At 41.8% G+C, this 17,602-nt stretch overlaps 1 protein-coding gene across 2 annotated transcripts; it reads right to left on the bottom strand.

The window, feature by feature from the left end:
• Positions 1-2,827: 2,827 nt before the first annotated feature.
• Positions 2,828-17,594, bottom strand: LOC137295682 (uncharacterized). Of its 2 annotated transcripts, XM_067827159.1 has the most exons (9): positions 17,547-17,594; positions 17,073-17,422; positions 11,065-11,278; positions 9,605-9,891; positions 9,165-9,311; positions 8,136-8,467; positions 6,030-7,280; positions 5,308-5,536; positions 2,828-4,763 (listed from the first exon to the last, which is right to left on the bottom strand). In XM_067827159.1, exons 2-9 carry the CDS (start codon positions 17,247-17,249, stop codon positions 4,119-4,121), a joined length of 3,282 nt encoding a protein of 1,093 aa, XP_067683260.1. In that variant the 5' UTR covers positions 17,250-17,422; positions 17,547-17,594; the 3' UTR covers positions 2,828-4,118. The 2 variants fall into 2 exon arrangements, with proteins under 2 accessions (XP_067683260.1, XP_067683259.1); XM_067827158.1 differs by lacking the exon at positions 17,547-17,594 and having other exon boundaries at positions 17,073-17,490.
• Positions 17,595-17,602: the final 8 nt, after the last annotated feature.

Raw genomic sequence — 17,602 nt, 5'->3', positions numbered from 1 at the left:
CGTTTCTTGTTTACTGGGTTCCATCCTATTGCGCAACATAGTGCAATAACAAGTCCAGTATTTTTAGACCAATTCATTTGACTGGATACCTAAATATCAATATTAATCAGTGTGATTTGATACGTCTAAGGGCTTGTATATTGCAGCACTACGCTCTTTCTAATCCTTGCAAACACGTCTTACAGCGTGCTTTGTCGCACAGCGAGCTCTGACAAACACAATCGCGGAATACTCAAAACGAAGCTCTACCGCTAGAAAACTTTGGTGGTCTGGTATGGAACTGATATTATATCAGTCCCACTGTGCCTAACTACGGAAACGTATTAGGACCACGGTGAAAAATGTTTTTAGTCTCGTTATCTAAACCTTATAGTAAGTCCTACGTAGAAGATAGTATGTCCTACGTAGGAGAGAGTGACACCAAACCAAAAATTCACCGTGGCCCTACTACGCTTCCGTACCAAACAGAACTACATTGAATAACGCCAAAAATACCCCAAAAACATACCAGGTGTAACCAGTGAGCCGGTTGGATTGTGAGTCATTTTACTACCTCATCAAACAAGGGGATTCTATGATGGGGGGGGGGGGGGGGGGGGGAGTTCAATTGACTTTTGTTTTCTTTCCAATCTGTCAAGATTTCATCTTGTGAAACTCCCGGAGCAGTAGGTGGTGAGTTGTTGTAGCGTCCGTTCCTGCACACCAGAGTAAGTCGATCAAAATGGGAAACATGAGTGATGGCAGTTCTTGTTGAAACTTTGTGGTCAACAGGATGGACAATCACTTTAAATGGTCCCAAAAGTATTTAATCACTTTAGGGACAAACTTTGTTTTTAATCAGTGTTTCAACTGTGTACACTGTTTTGTTTGACGAGGTGAGAATAAAGCTACGTTTGTCGTAGGACAGTATTAAGTATATGAATTAGGATGAACGACTCACATCAATACCTATGTACGTATATATAGCAAGACTGCGATTTCTGCTGTTGTGCACATTATCTTATCACACCCATGAAGACCAGGATTTAAAGAGGTAATATGTGGTTTAGGAACTGTCATCATCAGGTTCAAACGTTACCATAGTCTAAATCAATGTCTGCCCAAGGGTTATTTTTCGGTTGTTAATCCCACATGCAGTTCCGCTCATCTATACCTGTGAAGATCCGGGTTAGCTCTGATCTTCAGCAACCTATGCTTGTCATACGAGCCGACTAACGGGATCGGGTAGACACATGTCATCGCGCTAATTATGTATATCGAAGCTCATGTTGTTGATCACTGGATCGTCTGGTCCAAATTTGATTATTTACAGACCACCTCCATACGGATGGGATACGACTGGGTGCGGCGTTAATCAACGACCAAATCTTATCAAACACTAACACCTTAATTCCACGTGTCCCACCGTGACGATCGACAAGCACTGCCAGACACGATCCCATTGACTTGGATAAGTATCTTATCCCAGTGGGGTAGTGTAAATGTGGCTAGGTACTTGACGACTAAAGTAAACCCTCGGGTTATGTATACTGAAACTGACTTGATCTCCCGGTATGGCAATACATTAGATAATATAAAACACTGGTACAAGTATTCAAAGTGTTTTTTATAGCTGCTTGTTGAGCTTCGCCGTGTACTAACATATCACGTGGCTCAATCGATACTTAATCAGTCAGTCTGTGTCATCTTCCTGAATCTTTTCTCAGCTCCCTGATTGGGTGTCTGGTACCCGGAAGACTGGATTGTTAACTGTTTTCAGTGAGTAAACTGGAAGGCCGAGTGATGGAAAAGAACATAATTTGAGAACGCAGTGAGTCGAAACTGGGGGTCGTGTGACACGTGGGCTTCCGAAATGTCAGGAGCTAGTAGCAAGATTATCAATGCTTCTTTCTTCTGATTTGAATCGGTGTCTAAAAATTCTTCCGATTTAACTACAGTGCACCCTCGTTATAACACTAACCTGGTCATAGGTTATGTTTTCTAGTACGGATTTCAACCCATTCATATTCCCCGGATACCCTTTAAAACCCTTTAAGAAGAAATATTCCAAACCCAAAGTGGTAGATGTAGTGTTTTCATCAGCTGAATATTCCAGTCCACTGAAGACCAATACCGTAAACTGGTATAATGACAGATCATCCAGGATCTTCAAGTAGCGGCTTATAACAAGGGCACATTGTAACCCTTATGTCCTCAGTCTTATACTTCTCTCTCTCTCTCTCTCTCTCTCTCTCTCTCTCTCTCTCTGTCTCTCTCTCTCGCTCACAGGCTGTGTGAACAACGCTTGTGAGATTGCACAGACAGTGAACACCACTTGTGAGATTGCATAGACAGTGTGAACACCATTTGTGAGATTGCACGCTGTGTGAACACCACTTGTGAGATTGCACAGACTGTGTGACTCCATTTGTGAGATTGCACAAACAGTGAACACCATTTGTGAGATTGCACACTGTGTGAACACCATTTGTGAGATTGCACAGACAGTGAACACCACTTGTGAGATTGCACAGACTGTGTGAACACCACTTGTGAGATTCAACGGACTGTGAACACCACTTGTGAGATTGCACACACTTTGTGAACACCACTTGTGAGATTGAACAGACTGTAAACCCCGCCTGTTAGATTGAACAGACAGTATGAACACCGCTTGTGAGATTGCAGACTGTGTGAACACCGCTTCTGAGATCGCACACTTTGTGAACACCGCTTGTGAGATTGCAGACTGAACACCAGTTGTGATGTTACAGGTTCAAAAGCTGAATACATGAATGCAACAGTTGCATGGAAGGTCGAGACTAATCACTGTAAGACAAATATATTATAGTTTAAAAGTAAATACTTTATTTCCTTTTCTCTTTAGTGCACTTGTTTAGGTTCATTTAAACATATGTGACGTCATCATCCGGGCATGCTATCTAACACGCGCACATCCAAAGAGAAGCACATGCAAGGAAAAGCAGTGTGCCGTGCTCTAATACTGGACGCATGAAATATCTGTTACCATTGTTTACAAAACCTTACAGCATACACTCTGTGAACATAGGTTGTGCATATTACCAACATCACACTCTCTGTGAACATAGGTTGTGGATATTGCCAACATCACACTCTCTGTGAACATAGGTTGTGGATATTGCCAACATCACACTCTCTGTGAACATAGGTTGTGGATATTGCCAACATCACACTCTCTGTGAACATAGGTTGTGCATATTACCAACATCACACTCTCTGTGAACATAGGTTGTGGATATTGCCAACATCACACTCTCTGTGAACATAGGTTGTGCATATTACCAACATCACACTCTCTGTGAACATAGGTTGTGGATATTACCAACATCACACTCTCTGTGAACATAGGTTGTGGATATTGCCAACATCACACTCTCTGTGAACATAGGTTGTGCATATTACCAACATCACACTCTCTGTGAACATAGGTTGTGCATATTACCAACATCATACTCTCTGTGAACATAGGTTGTGCATATTAAGATATGAAGATAAGTTGTGCTGAATACCAACATCATACTATTTGTGAACATAGGTCGTGTATAATATAATCACCAAACACTGCATAATGTCAACAGATTATCTCTGGTAAAATCACCGTAGTCAACGGTAGACAACAGGTACACTGATTATGACTAAGACACAGTATTTCGTCAAGTCAGTGTCATACATTAGGACCGTATGATACATGGCTTGGCAGACGAGTTATGTCACTTGCATGGTATCCGAGACGCCCGGTTTGTACTCAGTGTCAATATAATTGTAAACACATCATACTGGGCTGGGTTACAACTGAGTTAATCACGTGGTTATGCAAGCATGAACTTGATTCAATGCCGCAACCTTGTAGGTATTACATGTTTCATGCTTGGCTGCTTGACTGAATTGCCTGTTTTCCCAAATTTCCTGACTTTCTCGTCGATACATCGCACCTTTTATAACCTGCTTAGGCGATTTACGTCTTCTTACAATCGTTTTTGCATCTTTCAGATTTGCAATCTGACACATCGCCTTCTAGACCTTTGAGCATCTCCCTAATTCTCACAAGGGGCAAACGTAACCGTTGACCAGGAAGTATACAGACACGGCCTTTATCATCAGACAAATTTCTCCTCTTTACAGCTGTTTTCACGTTCTGGAGATTTGCAATTGCCGCATTGCCTATAATATATCTGCCCATCACTGTGATTCTCACAACGGGCAATTTGATCGTCATTGGGTTCAGATTCTGTTGAAGACTGAGAAGGACCCCGACTTTCTCGTCGATACATAGCTGCTTTAATAACCTGCTTAGACGATTTCCTTCTCCTTACGATTGTTTTTGCATCTTTGAGATTTGCAACTGACACGTCGCCTTCGAGACCCTTGAGCATCTCCTTAATTCTCACAAGGGGCAAGCGTAACCCTTGACCCGGAAGTATACAGCCTCGGAGCAGATGAGAAAGAGTCTCTGACACTTCCAGATCTCGCAGCTTCAACATACTGGAAGGATGGATTCCCGTGATGAAACGAGACAATACCCACGTTCGTTGTTCTTCATAAGGGCGCTGTTGGAGAAGGAGCTCATACAGGACGATCCCAAATCCATAGATATCAGCATCTGAGTCGTAGATGCCCCCTCTCAGCACCTTGGGACTTAGGCATGTAAAGTCTCCTGCTTCTACAGAGTCAACGTCAACTGGGAACTTGCAGGTCCTTGGCAGGCACATGTTGCACAGTTTCACATGTCCATCATGGTTGACCTGTAACAAAAATTACCACTCAACACCACTGACCAGCATTGAAACTGTATCTGAAACAATTAGCACAACATCCTGCACTGGAAGTAGTCACTATCAAAGTTTGGACTAAAACTGTGTGTGTTATCAATGTCTGGTTAGGTTCTTGAGAGTCTCAGTGTCCTTAGGGTCTCAGTGTCTGGACCATATGACTAAGTATGGAGCAGTGTGAACTGTTAGATTTGAAAGTAAATGTAGTTATTGTTGTCATTAAATGATATGTACATTACATTTGTCCGGGTCTTCGTATTTGCCCGTCGGGGTGGTGCTTAGGCGTTCGTTCGTCACACCAAAGACCCGGATTCGATTCGATATATGGGTACAATGTGTGAAGTCCATCTCTGGTGTCCCTAATCGTGATATTGCCAGGATATCGCTAAGTCGGCGTAAACCGATATTCACTCACGATATGCTGGTCACTTTAAAAGAAGTGATGTTTACTCAAGAATGACGGCGTGGATGACGAATGGCGTATGTCATGGTCGGAATGAGCATCGTCCGTACTTACAAGTACAGTGTCCAGGGAGAGCTCCATGTGGACGAGGCCATCTTTGTGGATCACTTCAATTCCGTTTATGAGTTCATTCAGCATCTGCGGGACTGCATCCTTCACCCTCGTTGTCGACCGTCTCAGGTAACGACGTGCCGACGTCAGATGGTCCCCAAAGATGAATGTCGTCATGTTGTCAGTGCGCGTCATTCCCAGAAATGTCGCAACGGAATGGTGGTCCAGACACCTGGGAAGGAGTGGAAGATGGGCTGATAAGTGTTTGTGAAACCTGACGCGTCTGATGTACGAAGAATGGTATATGATTCTGATTATTTTTTTTTATCTTTATGCCGCACTCAACAGTATTCCAGCAAATTGGCGGCGGTCTGTAAATTGTCGAGTCAAGACCAAACAATCCGGTCCTCAACAACATGAGTATTGATCTACGCAGTTGGGGGTCGATGACATATGTCACCCAAGTCATTGGTTTCTCCAAACGGAATGCCAGTAAGATAAGTATAGCGTATATATTAGAGGTTGTTTACTTATACAGATGGGCTTTCACCACGGCTGGCAAATACACCACCATCCACCATCCACCTGTTTGTTTCTCAATGGGAATGCTACATCACGTTGATCATGTTTGGAGAGGCTATCTGAGATGTCCTGCACCCATGCCTCTTCCCTTTAGTCAATACACCACCCAGTATTTGTAAAATGAGGTATTAATAACACATTACCTTAATTTTGCGATTTCTTTGAACAGGTGCTGATCTTTTAGGGGACTGATGTAGTGTTTAGCCATAACAGGAATCTTGTCATTGCCAGTGTTGAGCTCTGCAGCTTGCACAACCGTCCAGAGACCAGTTGCTGTAGCCTTCCTTATAGTCTGATCTGAGTTGGAAGTTCTGAGGTACACGTTCACCTGCATCCGCGTTGAAGAAGACGCGCCCAAGTCGTCCATTTGCAGCAGGATCTCGTCTGAAGTGAAGTCCTTGACGTGCAGGTAGCCGAAGCCCCTAAGTTGTTCCTTCAGAGGCTCCAGATGTTCCATTGTCTGCTTCAGATGGGTTTTGTCCTGTCTGGCTTCTCTACGGAACTGGATCACTTCTTTCATCAATTCTTCATTAGCGTGGATGAAATTGGGAATGTTGAGGCTAATGGTGTTGATCTTCTGATGAATCTGTTCCGTGTATCTTGACACAAACCTACTGAGGAATTCTTTATCATCTTTGACAGTCGTGATTATCTTTTCACTCCTTTGTTCCATGTATTGCCGAGGTTTTTCTTTAAATACACCCATTGAACGCTCTTGCGCCATTTTGACCACTTTACCGACAAAAGGTGCTATTATCCTACAAGCAAATGCGCGTGGATTTGCAGCACCAGTATTTCTTCCTTTTTCAGCCATATCTATAAATCGCTGAACAATACTGCTTTTCTTTCGAATGCTCTTGAATTTCTCTACCAGTTCGTTCTCTTCATCACCACTGTCTGTTGAACTACTTGAAGAGGATGCCCTTAAGGCATTCGAAATATCATTCATGTGTTGGTCCAGTAAATTTAAACGAAATCTGACTTGAAACATCATATTAGTGTACATGTCGTGAATGAAAGTCTGGGACTCTTCTGTTTCATCAAACAGTTTGTAAATCCTATTCAAAATCATACTGTCTAACAGTTCTTTTTGTTTTTCCCAGCCGTCGACCGAATCAGGAGCCTCTGGGAGATCTCGAACGTTCCAATTTATAAGTTGTCCTCTAAAACCATCTGAAACAAGGATTCTTCTAAATTCCACAGCAAGCTCCTTGGCAGCTGAATCTACTTCCTGCCTGAGTTCGGTAATGGTTTCAGTTGCTTGGGCATTTAAGGCTGACAGTTGCTGTCGTGCTTGCATGAATTTCTCATCATGTTCCCTTTCCGTCATCTTAATCTGAGAGAGGATTGTCTTGAGGTATGTAGTGGACGCCTTCATTACGTCCTTTAGCCAGCTGCAACAGAAAACGAGTATCTTCTCTACTGTATTGCCTTTCTTTTATCAGTTTGTTTGTTGTTTAGAGCCACACTCAGCAATATTCCAGCTATGTGGCTACGGTCTGTAAATAATGGAGTCTGGACCAGACAATGCAGTGATCACCAGTAAGAGCATCTATCTAACTGAGATGCAATGACATGACTATGTCAACCAAGTCATCGACAACCCAGTGGACCCTTTGTTATCAGTCAGAACGACAAAACCCAGTGGCTGACACAATGAATTGTTACAGGGATGCACAAAAGACAGTTATCTACAGGTAGATGTCGTGATGATGCTGCAATGGTGATGTCCGCACCGTAAAACAACATGTTTGCGTCCCGAAATGATACGGCAATACAATAATCTTACAGCATTCTCAAAGCATTCTTACTAGATCTCAGTTTTATTCTACCCTCCTGAAGTATTGTGAGGTGGAGGGATAGTGGTTAAAGTGTTCGCTCATCATGCTTTAGAACCGGGTCCGATTCCCCACATGGGTGTGTGTGAAATCCAGTTCTGGTGTCCCCCGCCGTGACATTGCTGGAATATTGCTGGAATCAGTTATATAGAGGGAATTCCAATGGTATTTGGGGCTGTGGGGTAGCCTAGTGGTTAAAGCGTTCGCTCGTCAAGCCGAAGACCCGGGTTCGATTCCCCACATGGGTACAATGTGTGAAGCATATTTTCTTGTGTCCTCCGTCGTGATATTGCTGGAATATTGCTAAAAGGCGGCGTAAAACTAAACTAAACTCGCTCACTCACTCACTCCAATGGAATTCAAATGGGTATCCAAACGTTTAAGAAATACATTCTTGTGAATGTACCGTACCTGTATGACCTTTTGACCGCATCATGCTGAGCCAGATGAAAGAGTCCGTTGAGGGAGGTAAGGAGAGCATGCAGATCATCTGTGATGTATTCGCTGTCCACGCTAAGAATTTTCTGGGCCCTGGATGAGGATATGAAGATGACTTGGTTGTCCTGTAGCTCTGGCCAGATGTCGTTCAGCTTCTCAATAGCGTTCTCTCTGACATCGGGCTTGCAACTATCCTCGATCAGGTCCCAGCGATTGCAGACAAACAGGGCAGCTCTTGGGTTGAATGAATGTAACGAGGCTTGGTCCTTTTTGTTTTCAAGGAAGGTCTTAAGGAATCGCACCAGCTGCAGGGAAGAAAAGAGAATATCAAACCTCGCGACTAAAACTTCGCATTGTTTAAATATGTGACACTTCATAATGAAAACATTATGTTTAAAATGGTCCAGGCAACACAATGAGGTTTCCGCCAGATTGACTTTTCGTCTCTGATGAGGACAGTGGGGTAGCCTCATTGTGATGCTCATGACTCTGAAAACCCGGGTTCCATTCCCGCATGGGCATAATGATATTGTAGGAATATTGAGTGAAATCATACTCACTAAACCACTCAGTCATATGATGAATTGATATCAATACAAAGTGAAAAGTAAAAACATGCATATGAAAAGTGAATGAATATATTTTCCCCGCGAGTGAATGACTTTAGTTTTATACGGCTTATCACACAATATCACAGTGGGAGATGAGATTAACAGTCTGTACCCGGGCTTTTAAGGGTAACGTGTAAACGCTTTAATTAGGCTACCCCACCTCCCGTTCACCGGATTTGATCTGTGAGGTAACCAGAAGTAAATCCAACGTTCAGGACGGTGTGAAACCTGTGATGCGCGGGAAGCGCTGATCACCCTTGAAACATAATCAGAGCGAAACAGAATCGAACCCCCGATCACCGCTTTGTGTTAACTCCAAAGTGTTACTTGCAGCATCTCATTGCACTGTGACACCCTGTGACAAGAAATTGACCTGCACGGATCGACTTACCCTATCCTCCTGCACTCCACCGGCGCTGTCGGTCTTGACCACGTAGACAAAGGCAGCAACACGTCCCTGGGTGACGAAATCACGGACCAGTTTCTCCATGGCTTCGTATTCGCCGAATCCAGGAGTGTCAATGATGGTAACACCGGTCTGTCAGGAGAAAGACGTACATTAGTTTTCACAACTCTCACCAACGCTAAGCCATCTTATGTACTGTTGAGTTGTATATTTTACCTCTTCTGTTCTGTAAATAACGCAAGTTTTAGATGATGCTGTTTCAGACTGAGTAGTCAGTCGCTTGAGTTGTATTCAGTCACACTAGCCACATCTGTGACACCAAACTATGACCATCATACCATGTTGCTCAGAGAGGAATAAATGTATAAATGAATAAATATTTATAGAAATTAATACCCCACAGACACATGTAAGTCCATACATACTTTAAGAATAGCAGCCGGAAGTTCGATGTCCACTTCCGGTACAGTTTCTCCTCGCTCTCGCACATCGATTTTTTTCTCAGCGACAAGATTGTCTAAGTAGGCCATTGTCTCCCCTTGGTTGCTGAAAACATGTTCGTTGAGATAGTCTCCCTGCTTGACCTTGACCTTGAACGTGGAGCCATACCGTAGTTTACAAATGCTTGATGTACAACTGAGGGTGGCTTTCGGCAAGACATCCATACCCAGAAGTAAATTTAGGAGGGTGCTTTTACCAGCGCTTGTTTGTCCTGGAGGAAAATACAGGTTTTTTATGTATTCATTGTTTGCCGTTCTCTACGTTATTTCAGCTATATGACGTCGGTCCCTGTAAATAATCAACACTGCAAGAGAAAATCGGGTGGTTGATGTTATGAACAAAATACCTACGCAGTTCTGATACGATGACATGCATCAACTAAATAAGCGAGCCTGACCGCTCGTTGTCAATGTACCACTTCTTACGTCAAACGTGGGATAACAGCCTGGGTCGTGCAGCTGCTCGATTGTCCCCTTTAAGGGTTAGTGTCTCGAGGTAAAGGTGGCACGGGGTCAGTGTGACACCCAAGGCCAGCGTCTTGGTCCGTATAGTACGACCGACCCAAGAAAACAATCCCCAGTGCTTGACGAAGAGAACAAATGTTAGATGTGGGATAGCACGGTTGTACAACAAACCTTATTAGAACTTGAGTAGAATCACGTCAACTCGACCCACCACCACCCCACCACCCTCCCAACCCCCACCACCCTTGACTGCATACAACTGAGATGTTCCTTCACAATTTTAATCATAAATGCATAGCATGGCTTGTAAACACATTGACTGACGGGGGTTGGGGTTCCGATCCACAACACATTTGTAACACGTGGTATCTCTATAGTATGGGTAGACTATCTGCTTACGAATGTCAGAACGCTACGAATGCTCAGGACTTTCTGGCTCGGGACTTGGGTCACTAATCGCCATCAGGGGCCCGCGTTACAAAACTCTCGCAAGCCTAACTTTTCTCGTAGCATTTGCATATGGTATACTGAGGTGCAAATGCTACGAGATCTTATGCTTACGAGCGTTTGGTGAAACGGGGCTCAGTACCTTGTTCCTGTTATCACCATCCTATCTGCAAGGTGGATGACCTGGACTCATCTAATCCCTTGTCACATCTACAGAGTGTCTCACATTCAAATGTATGGATGCTCATGTGCAGATTAAGAGAAGGAAGTACTAAAATTCCACCTTAAGCCTTGAACTGAGTGAGAGTAGTTTTGCAGCACAGCCACGATGGGAAACACCAGAAAAGAATTTCACACATCGAACCCATGTTGGGAATCGAACCAAGGCCTTCCGCGTAACGAACGAACGCTCAAACCTTTCACCTTGGAACAAATTTGGGCAATATATACTAAGTCGTCGGCGTGACACTCACCTGCTATCACTATATTGCATTCGCCATTCCTTAAGGATGTCAGATTGTCCTTGAGTTCCTGTGCTAAATCGTTCGAGATTCCACGAGATTTCAGGATGCTGGACAAGAGAGGAAGACTGCCCTCCATGCTGCTTTGAACGCTTTCCAGAATGTCGCAAATGGCTTCTCTAGTCTGGCGGCATTCTGTACGAAGATTCTCGTGGCGAGTAGGGTCCTGTAAACAACAGCACGATAAGGGGTAACCACATGTCCATCTCATTCTTTTTTAATCTGCTAAAAACTAGTTTTCCATGCAAATTTTAGAAAGCAATTACGTTTCGTATTGTTTGTTTGTTTATACATGTCATTCAACAAAATTCCAGCTAGATCTATATAAGAGCGGTCCCAAAGTTATCGAATGTGCACGACAAAATCCGGTTAGGAATTCATTTCGAACCGACGGAACCCGTGCTTCAGATACTCAATGGCACCCGGAAATGATGTTTATAGACATTGTAAACACAAAAGAAAACCAAAAGGCCCACATGGGTTTTACTATCTTCACTCACTGACATCGACTATGGGGTCCGACTTTACGTCACTTTAGAATTTGTATGACGTCACCACCCCTGACGACGCAACAGTACAATTGAGTGCGATATTTGTACGGTTCAGGGGCCCATTTCACAAAGCTCTCGTAAGTCTAAGATCTCGTAACTTTTCTCGTAGCATTCTTATCTCCTATACTGTGATACACACTGGAAGCTGCCTAATCTTGGGACTGAAGAAATTTAGGCAATGTGCCGGATTGCAGAGTTGATGATAAATCCACGGAAGGGACTTGGATTTTGTGCCGGTGTTGACAACTTGCTGGATTAGAGAGATACCGGTTTTGATAACTTCCACTGTAGGCGGTCCGAAGGTTACGAGAAAAGTTACAAGATCTTAGGCTTACGAGATCTTTGTGAAACGGGCCCCAGTGCGTAGCGAACAGTTTTGCAATTTCCAGGCATTGAATACCATTCGATCATTTTTTTTTCAGCCACACTAAAGAACATGCTGACATTTGGTTTACAATGCTTGATACTATGATTGGTTGGCTGGTTGTCGTTTATCACCGCACTCAGCAGTATGCCAGCTATATGGCGGCAGTCTGTAAATAATCGAGTCTAAACCAGATAATCCCGTGATCAAGAGCATGTGCATCGATCTACACAATTGGGATACGACGAGATATGTCAACCAAGTCAGCGAGCCTAACTTCCCGACGCTGCAATTCGCCTCATAGGTTGATTAAGATCAATTGTGCTTAACTGTAATAGTTCAAGGTGAATATGTGTGTCATTACACTATACATGGTGATCGAGTGAACTCTTCTTAATTCATTTTCTGCACCATTTTTCTGGTTCGAGTTTCTTCGGCATTTTTTACAGGAACAAGACTCTTTTCATTTAATTCTGCTTAAAATATCTCAAATGACTTCTATTTCGTGTCTGTTCGTCATGCCACTGTTGTTTAACATGATAATACTTAACACGACTAGCGCTCAGGCGAGCTTTATTCAATGGAGCGGATTTGACGTGTGCGTGACGACCGCGTCCTATCAGCAAGGAATATGTTTAAACAAATCTATTTACTGTTTCTATGTTACGGAAAATATTACTCTTGCTTATCCAATACTAAAGTCTGTTTGAACAGGATCGAATACTTATTCTCATATGATGCATACACAAACAGCTGTAATAGTGCAGCCGGTTACCAGAGGCTGCCTAAGATCGGGGTAACCAATACAAGGAAGTCACCTGACGCGCACATGTTAAAAGCGAGCCTTAAGGGATGGACAATTGTCATTACATGCTTGCTCCCAGTCGAAACATACCATATCTCTGTAGTATTCATACTTCAAAACTGTCTATTCTGAGTTTGTTAATAATAATTACCGTTTTCGGCATTAGACAAATTGATATAAGCTTCCTTCTACAGACGTGGGCGTTGATAGTCTTCATAAGTACGAAGTGGATTTCTAAGCAGGATAACATATTTGTGCTCAATCGTTTTTCGTATTTCCGGCGATGGGTGATGAAACGTAATACTGATAAACAGCTGATGAACAAGGAAGAGACCACCTTTGGTGTCAGTATGGAGAGTATTCCAAGCCATTACAAGAACTATAGCATATAAATTCGACAAAATATGGTTACCGTATTTAGTTCTGGAATACACAGTGCAAACCATTAGGGTTCATTTACAATGTAAGCTAATAAACTAAATGTGATATTTGTACTCTAAGATCGGTAACCCTATTCGGCATTCAAAACAGGAAGTGTAAACTTGATCAACGGGTGGGTATACTGCAGGTCATTACAATAAATCTGATAATCTCCCCTCTATTATATTTCAGTGTTGAGGGAGGAATAATAATCTTTTAATACCATTGTACCGTTTTGTAGATTAGTCAATTTATTAATAAAGCACAAGACAGAAGCTTGAGTTCATTTCGTGACATAACATATATATCCACATGGAAAAAGTATCGCAACACCGCATATTTTTCATTGTATCAGTATGTTAGTATTAACCATTGTAAAGGAACACATACACTCTCTAACTAATTATCTGAATAAACTGAAGAGATTTAATCAAATTACGAAAAGAAAAAAAACAGAAAAGAAAATGTAGTTTGTTGAGAGAAGCAAACATGACGAAACAACAGTTACTGATTGTAACGTTGATAATTGCGGTCGGGCGGACTTAACAAATGGGATCAGTTTCAAGATTCTGGCATATAATCCTCACGAGCACAATCTTAACAATATATAAAACTACGTTCACACTTGCCCCAAACCAGTTGCGATTGTCGATTTTCCAACTCCGAATACAAATTTAGAAACTTTTATGTAAAATCGTTCTATACCTTTCCATTTGGCTCAACGTAAAATCTCTGAGCAATACTAAATGGCAGGTTTTGATGGAGAACTGTGGGGAAACGGTTTATAAATTTAAGATTAATAGAACTAAGTGTTTTTCTTCCTTTCTTAATGACTTCGACCATGATACTCTGCCCCACCTCTCACAGAAATACGCCAGTATATTCTTCTGCAAAACCATGACTAGTCAGGTAATATGTAGTTCTGAATTTACCGACCCGTGAAGGTCCGGGGTAGAATAGGCCTTCAGCAACCCATGCTTGCCAATGATCACTGTGCTTGTCGTAAGAGGCGACTAACGGGATTGGGTGGTCAGACTCGCTGATTTGGTTTACACATGTCACAGGTTCCCAGTTACGCAGATCGATGCTCATGCTGTTGATCACTGGATTGTCTGATCCAGACTCAATGATTTACAGTTGGCCGTCATATGCTCATGCTGTTGATCACTGGATTGTCTAATTCAGGCTCAATTATTTACATACTGCCGTCATATAGCTGGAATATTGCTGAGTGCAGCGTAAAACTAAACTCACTCACAATTTAACCAAGATTATGAGCATATTATTCTTCATTATCTTATCAAGGGGGCAGATGATGTAACTGTGCTGAATCTTTAATGGATTGTGTGTGTGTTCGCGCGTGAGTGCGTGCGTATCTGAGTGTGTTTGGTTGGTTGGTTTTCCACGGGGTATTCTGCTATGATAAACATGTTGATTTGGCTGTTAAAGCAAAATAATAACTTGAATGTAGGTGTTATATCAGTTTAAGGACTGCTTTTCTTTATGCTTTTTACACGTCCCATAGAGAAGTTCTCAAACGGATTTAATTCAATTTCATAGGTGGTGTTGCCTCGGAAAAGGGTAACCCGATCTTGGAGACAGCTATATTGTTCGTGGTTGTCTTGTGACAGGAAATATGACCGTCCGAGGCCATGAACCCGAATACAAATTACCCATGGCAAAGCAACAGCATTATATGGGTAGAACGTCTGAAAAGAGAGAACGTTCTATGTTTATCCTCATTCCTTTTCAGATAATACCCTCAACAAAACAAATCCCCAGTTTTACATTATAACTCACATTTGCCATTAAGCTCCGGTCAATGTTCTTTCCTCGTGCAACAGTACGTCTAATACCCAGGTAGTACTTTTAAGTACCCAGTACTCCAATCTTTTATATCAAGCTTAAATAACCAGTATCACAGACAGTAAGATTTCTAAGACTTTTAGAAGTATTAGGAAGTTTATTCAATATGATTGTGTTTAACCGTCACATCAATATAATTAATATCAACCCTGTTGGCAATAACTTTACAAATAGCGATGCTCCTCCTATGGCTATATGCGGAGATCGTCTAATTAGCTATTGTCGTTGTAAAGGCGTACGCGTTGTTTTGTTTTGAAGCTTGATTCACCGAAGTCAAGAAAATATACAAAAACCATAATTCTCGAATGAAAGTGTTGCATTACCACTGAAAGTCTGGGAAACACATTCAGTATAGTTTGATGCAAATTGTCCCGGCTGCGACCCACAAAACCTTAAAAACAAATGAGGGATTACAAAACGTACTGCCGTATGACGTCACTACTATCGTACAAAGACCTACTTCAACTATGTCTGTTTGCTTGTTTGTTGCGTAATGTCACACTCGGGAATATTACAGTTATGGGGCGGCAGTCTGTAAATAATTGAGTCTGGACCAGACAATCCAGTAACATCATGTGCATCGATCTAAGCAATTGGGATGCGATGACATGTGTCACCCAAGTCAGCGAGTCTGACCACAGGATCTATCTCGTTTATGCTTGTATCTTGTTTTTAAGGAAACACTAAAACAGCAGATACGGTTGTCTGGTATCAGAATATCGTTTAATTTTTTTATACGTGATCTGTGCCGTGGGCATATCTTATCGGTTTGTTTGTTTGTTTTTATCCAGTTACATGACGACTATGGTTAAACGATTGTGTCAACATCAGACAATCTAATCCTCGCCTCTACGGACCTGTGATCAACATGAGATGTCATTACACGTGTCAACCAAGTCAGCGAGCCTTACCATCAGATCCCGTTAGTCGCTTCTTATGACAAACATGGCTACTGAAGACCAATTCTAAATGAGTGGGTAATGTTTTACGCCGCAATATTCCAGCAATGTCATCTACACCATAGGTGGTTTTAACACATTGTACCTGTGTGGGGAATCAAACCCGGATCTTCGGCTCGATGAGCAAACACTTTACCCACCGCACTTCTCCTACTCAAGCTTACTTAATATCATTTATAGCATGTTTCCAGTGACAACGTACCGATGAATTTCCAACAAACCAATAATAACGATTTGAATCTATGGTCGTTGGTTAAACAACTTTTATCCTAAGTTGAATAAAATTCATGAAGTTAGGTGTTTAGTTGGAAATGTAAACTTATGAGGATTTGCAATCTCAATTTCACTCTATTCGATTTACCTTTTTGTTTAATGTGAACTTGATCTTTTTTTGTCACTGCAAACAGACGTCCAAGTACGCAAAGGAGGTTTTCATATTTTTATCGAGGACAAGTATATTTTACATATTTAATATTATATATTTTCACCATACAAAACGTGATACGTTGTACGTTTAAGTAAATTTACATATCTGATTAAATTTGTAAATCTGTACAAAAAATGAGTCGCATATTGAATAAAAAAGGGCTATGAAAAGTCACCAGGGTCTGTAGCTTGGCTAAGCGACAATGCTTATTATATATAAAACGTTATTTGACGAATAAGCGCATACACAACGTGAAAAATATATATGACATCAAATGAGAAAATATATTTAACAAATATCATTTGCAAGAGTTCTTCAAAGAACTCATACTTTTCAAATCATTCATCAAGTTATCCTTACATTTTCAAAAGTTTTTTTTAAAATATCAAAGAGCAACTTCCTCAGTCAACGTAATTCTATGCCACTCATCACCAATAAACCTAAACTGCTAAAGAAAAAGCAACCATCAACTGGACTGGAATGAATATTTCGAGGCAGAAAAAGGATTGTCTTTCACGCAACAAAACTCCCATTCAGTGAGCTAAACCAAGAAAGAGTTGACACTTACCAACAGGTGTTTGTTTTTGCCGGTTATCTTGTTCTTGTGGATAACCAGTCTCTCTTTCAAGTCCTCACAGGTTTCACATCCATCTATTGACGCCCCAATCTTGTCTGCTATCTCCAAAATGTCGTCAATACTCTCGACATTCTCCACGTCTATATTTCTCAGTTTTTCGTCGTTCATATTGAAGATTGTTTAGTTCCAGTTTACTACATAAATGTTCACTCTGAATGAAATGACAAGCAAAATTTTCACCTGTCGTCTGCTTGTCGCAAGACCGGATGTCGTCTGCTAATGTTTCGGTTGTGTATGTTCTCGACACAGTAGGACGTGAGACATGTACATAGGTGTTAATTCTGAAATACAAAAGTCATAGGTAAGAATAATTTCTAAACAAGAAACCCTGACTATAATTATTCCCTACAACACACACTCATGGACACAACGTGTATAAACCTACATCATATACCCCTGGCTTACCTCTAAATAACACGCATGACTGTCTGACTACACCTGCGCAAGACTTCTCGTTATAT

The sequence above is a fragment of the Haliotis asinina genome, chromosome 9 (genome assembly GCF_037392515.1).
Source record: "Haliotis asinina isolate JCU_RB_2024 chromosome 9, JCU_Hal_asi_v2, whole genome shotgun sequence".
NCBI classification, from domain to species: domain Eukaryota; kingdom Metazoa; phylum Mollusca; class Gastropoda; order Lepetellida; family Haliotidae; genus Haliotis; species Haliotis asinina.
This window is presented reverse-complemented; position numbering and strand designations above follow the sequence as displayed.

What these genes read in the sequence shown, in the direction of transcription:
- LOC137295682 (XM_067827159.1), bottom strand. Translation starts at nt 17,249, where the DNA reads ATGAACGACGAAAAACTGAGAAATATAGACGTGGAGAATGTCGAGAGT. An exon ending in GTGGAGTGCAGGAGGATAGG is followed by an intron (nt 8,468 to 9,164) that starts GTAAGTCGATCC and finishes TCTTCCCTGCAG; the next exon opens with CTGGTGCGATTCCTTAAGAC. An exon ending in AAAGAAATCGCAAAATTAAG is followed by an intron (nt 5,537 to 6,029) that starts GTAATGTGTTAT and finishes ACTCCTTCCCAG; the next exon opens with GTGTCTGGACCACCATTCCG.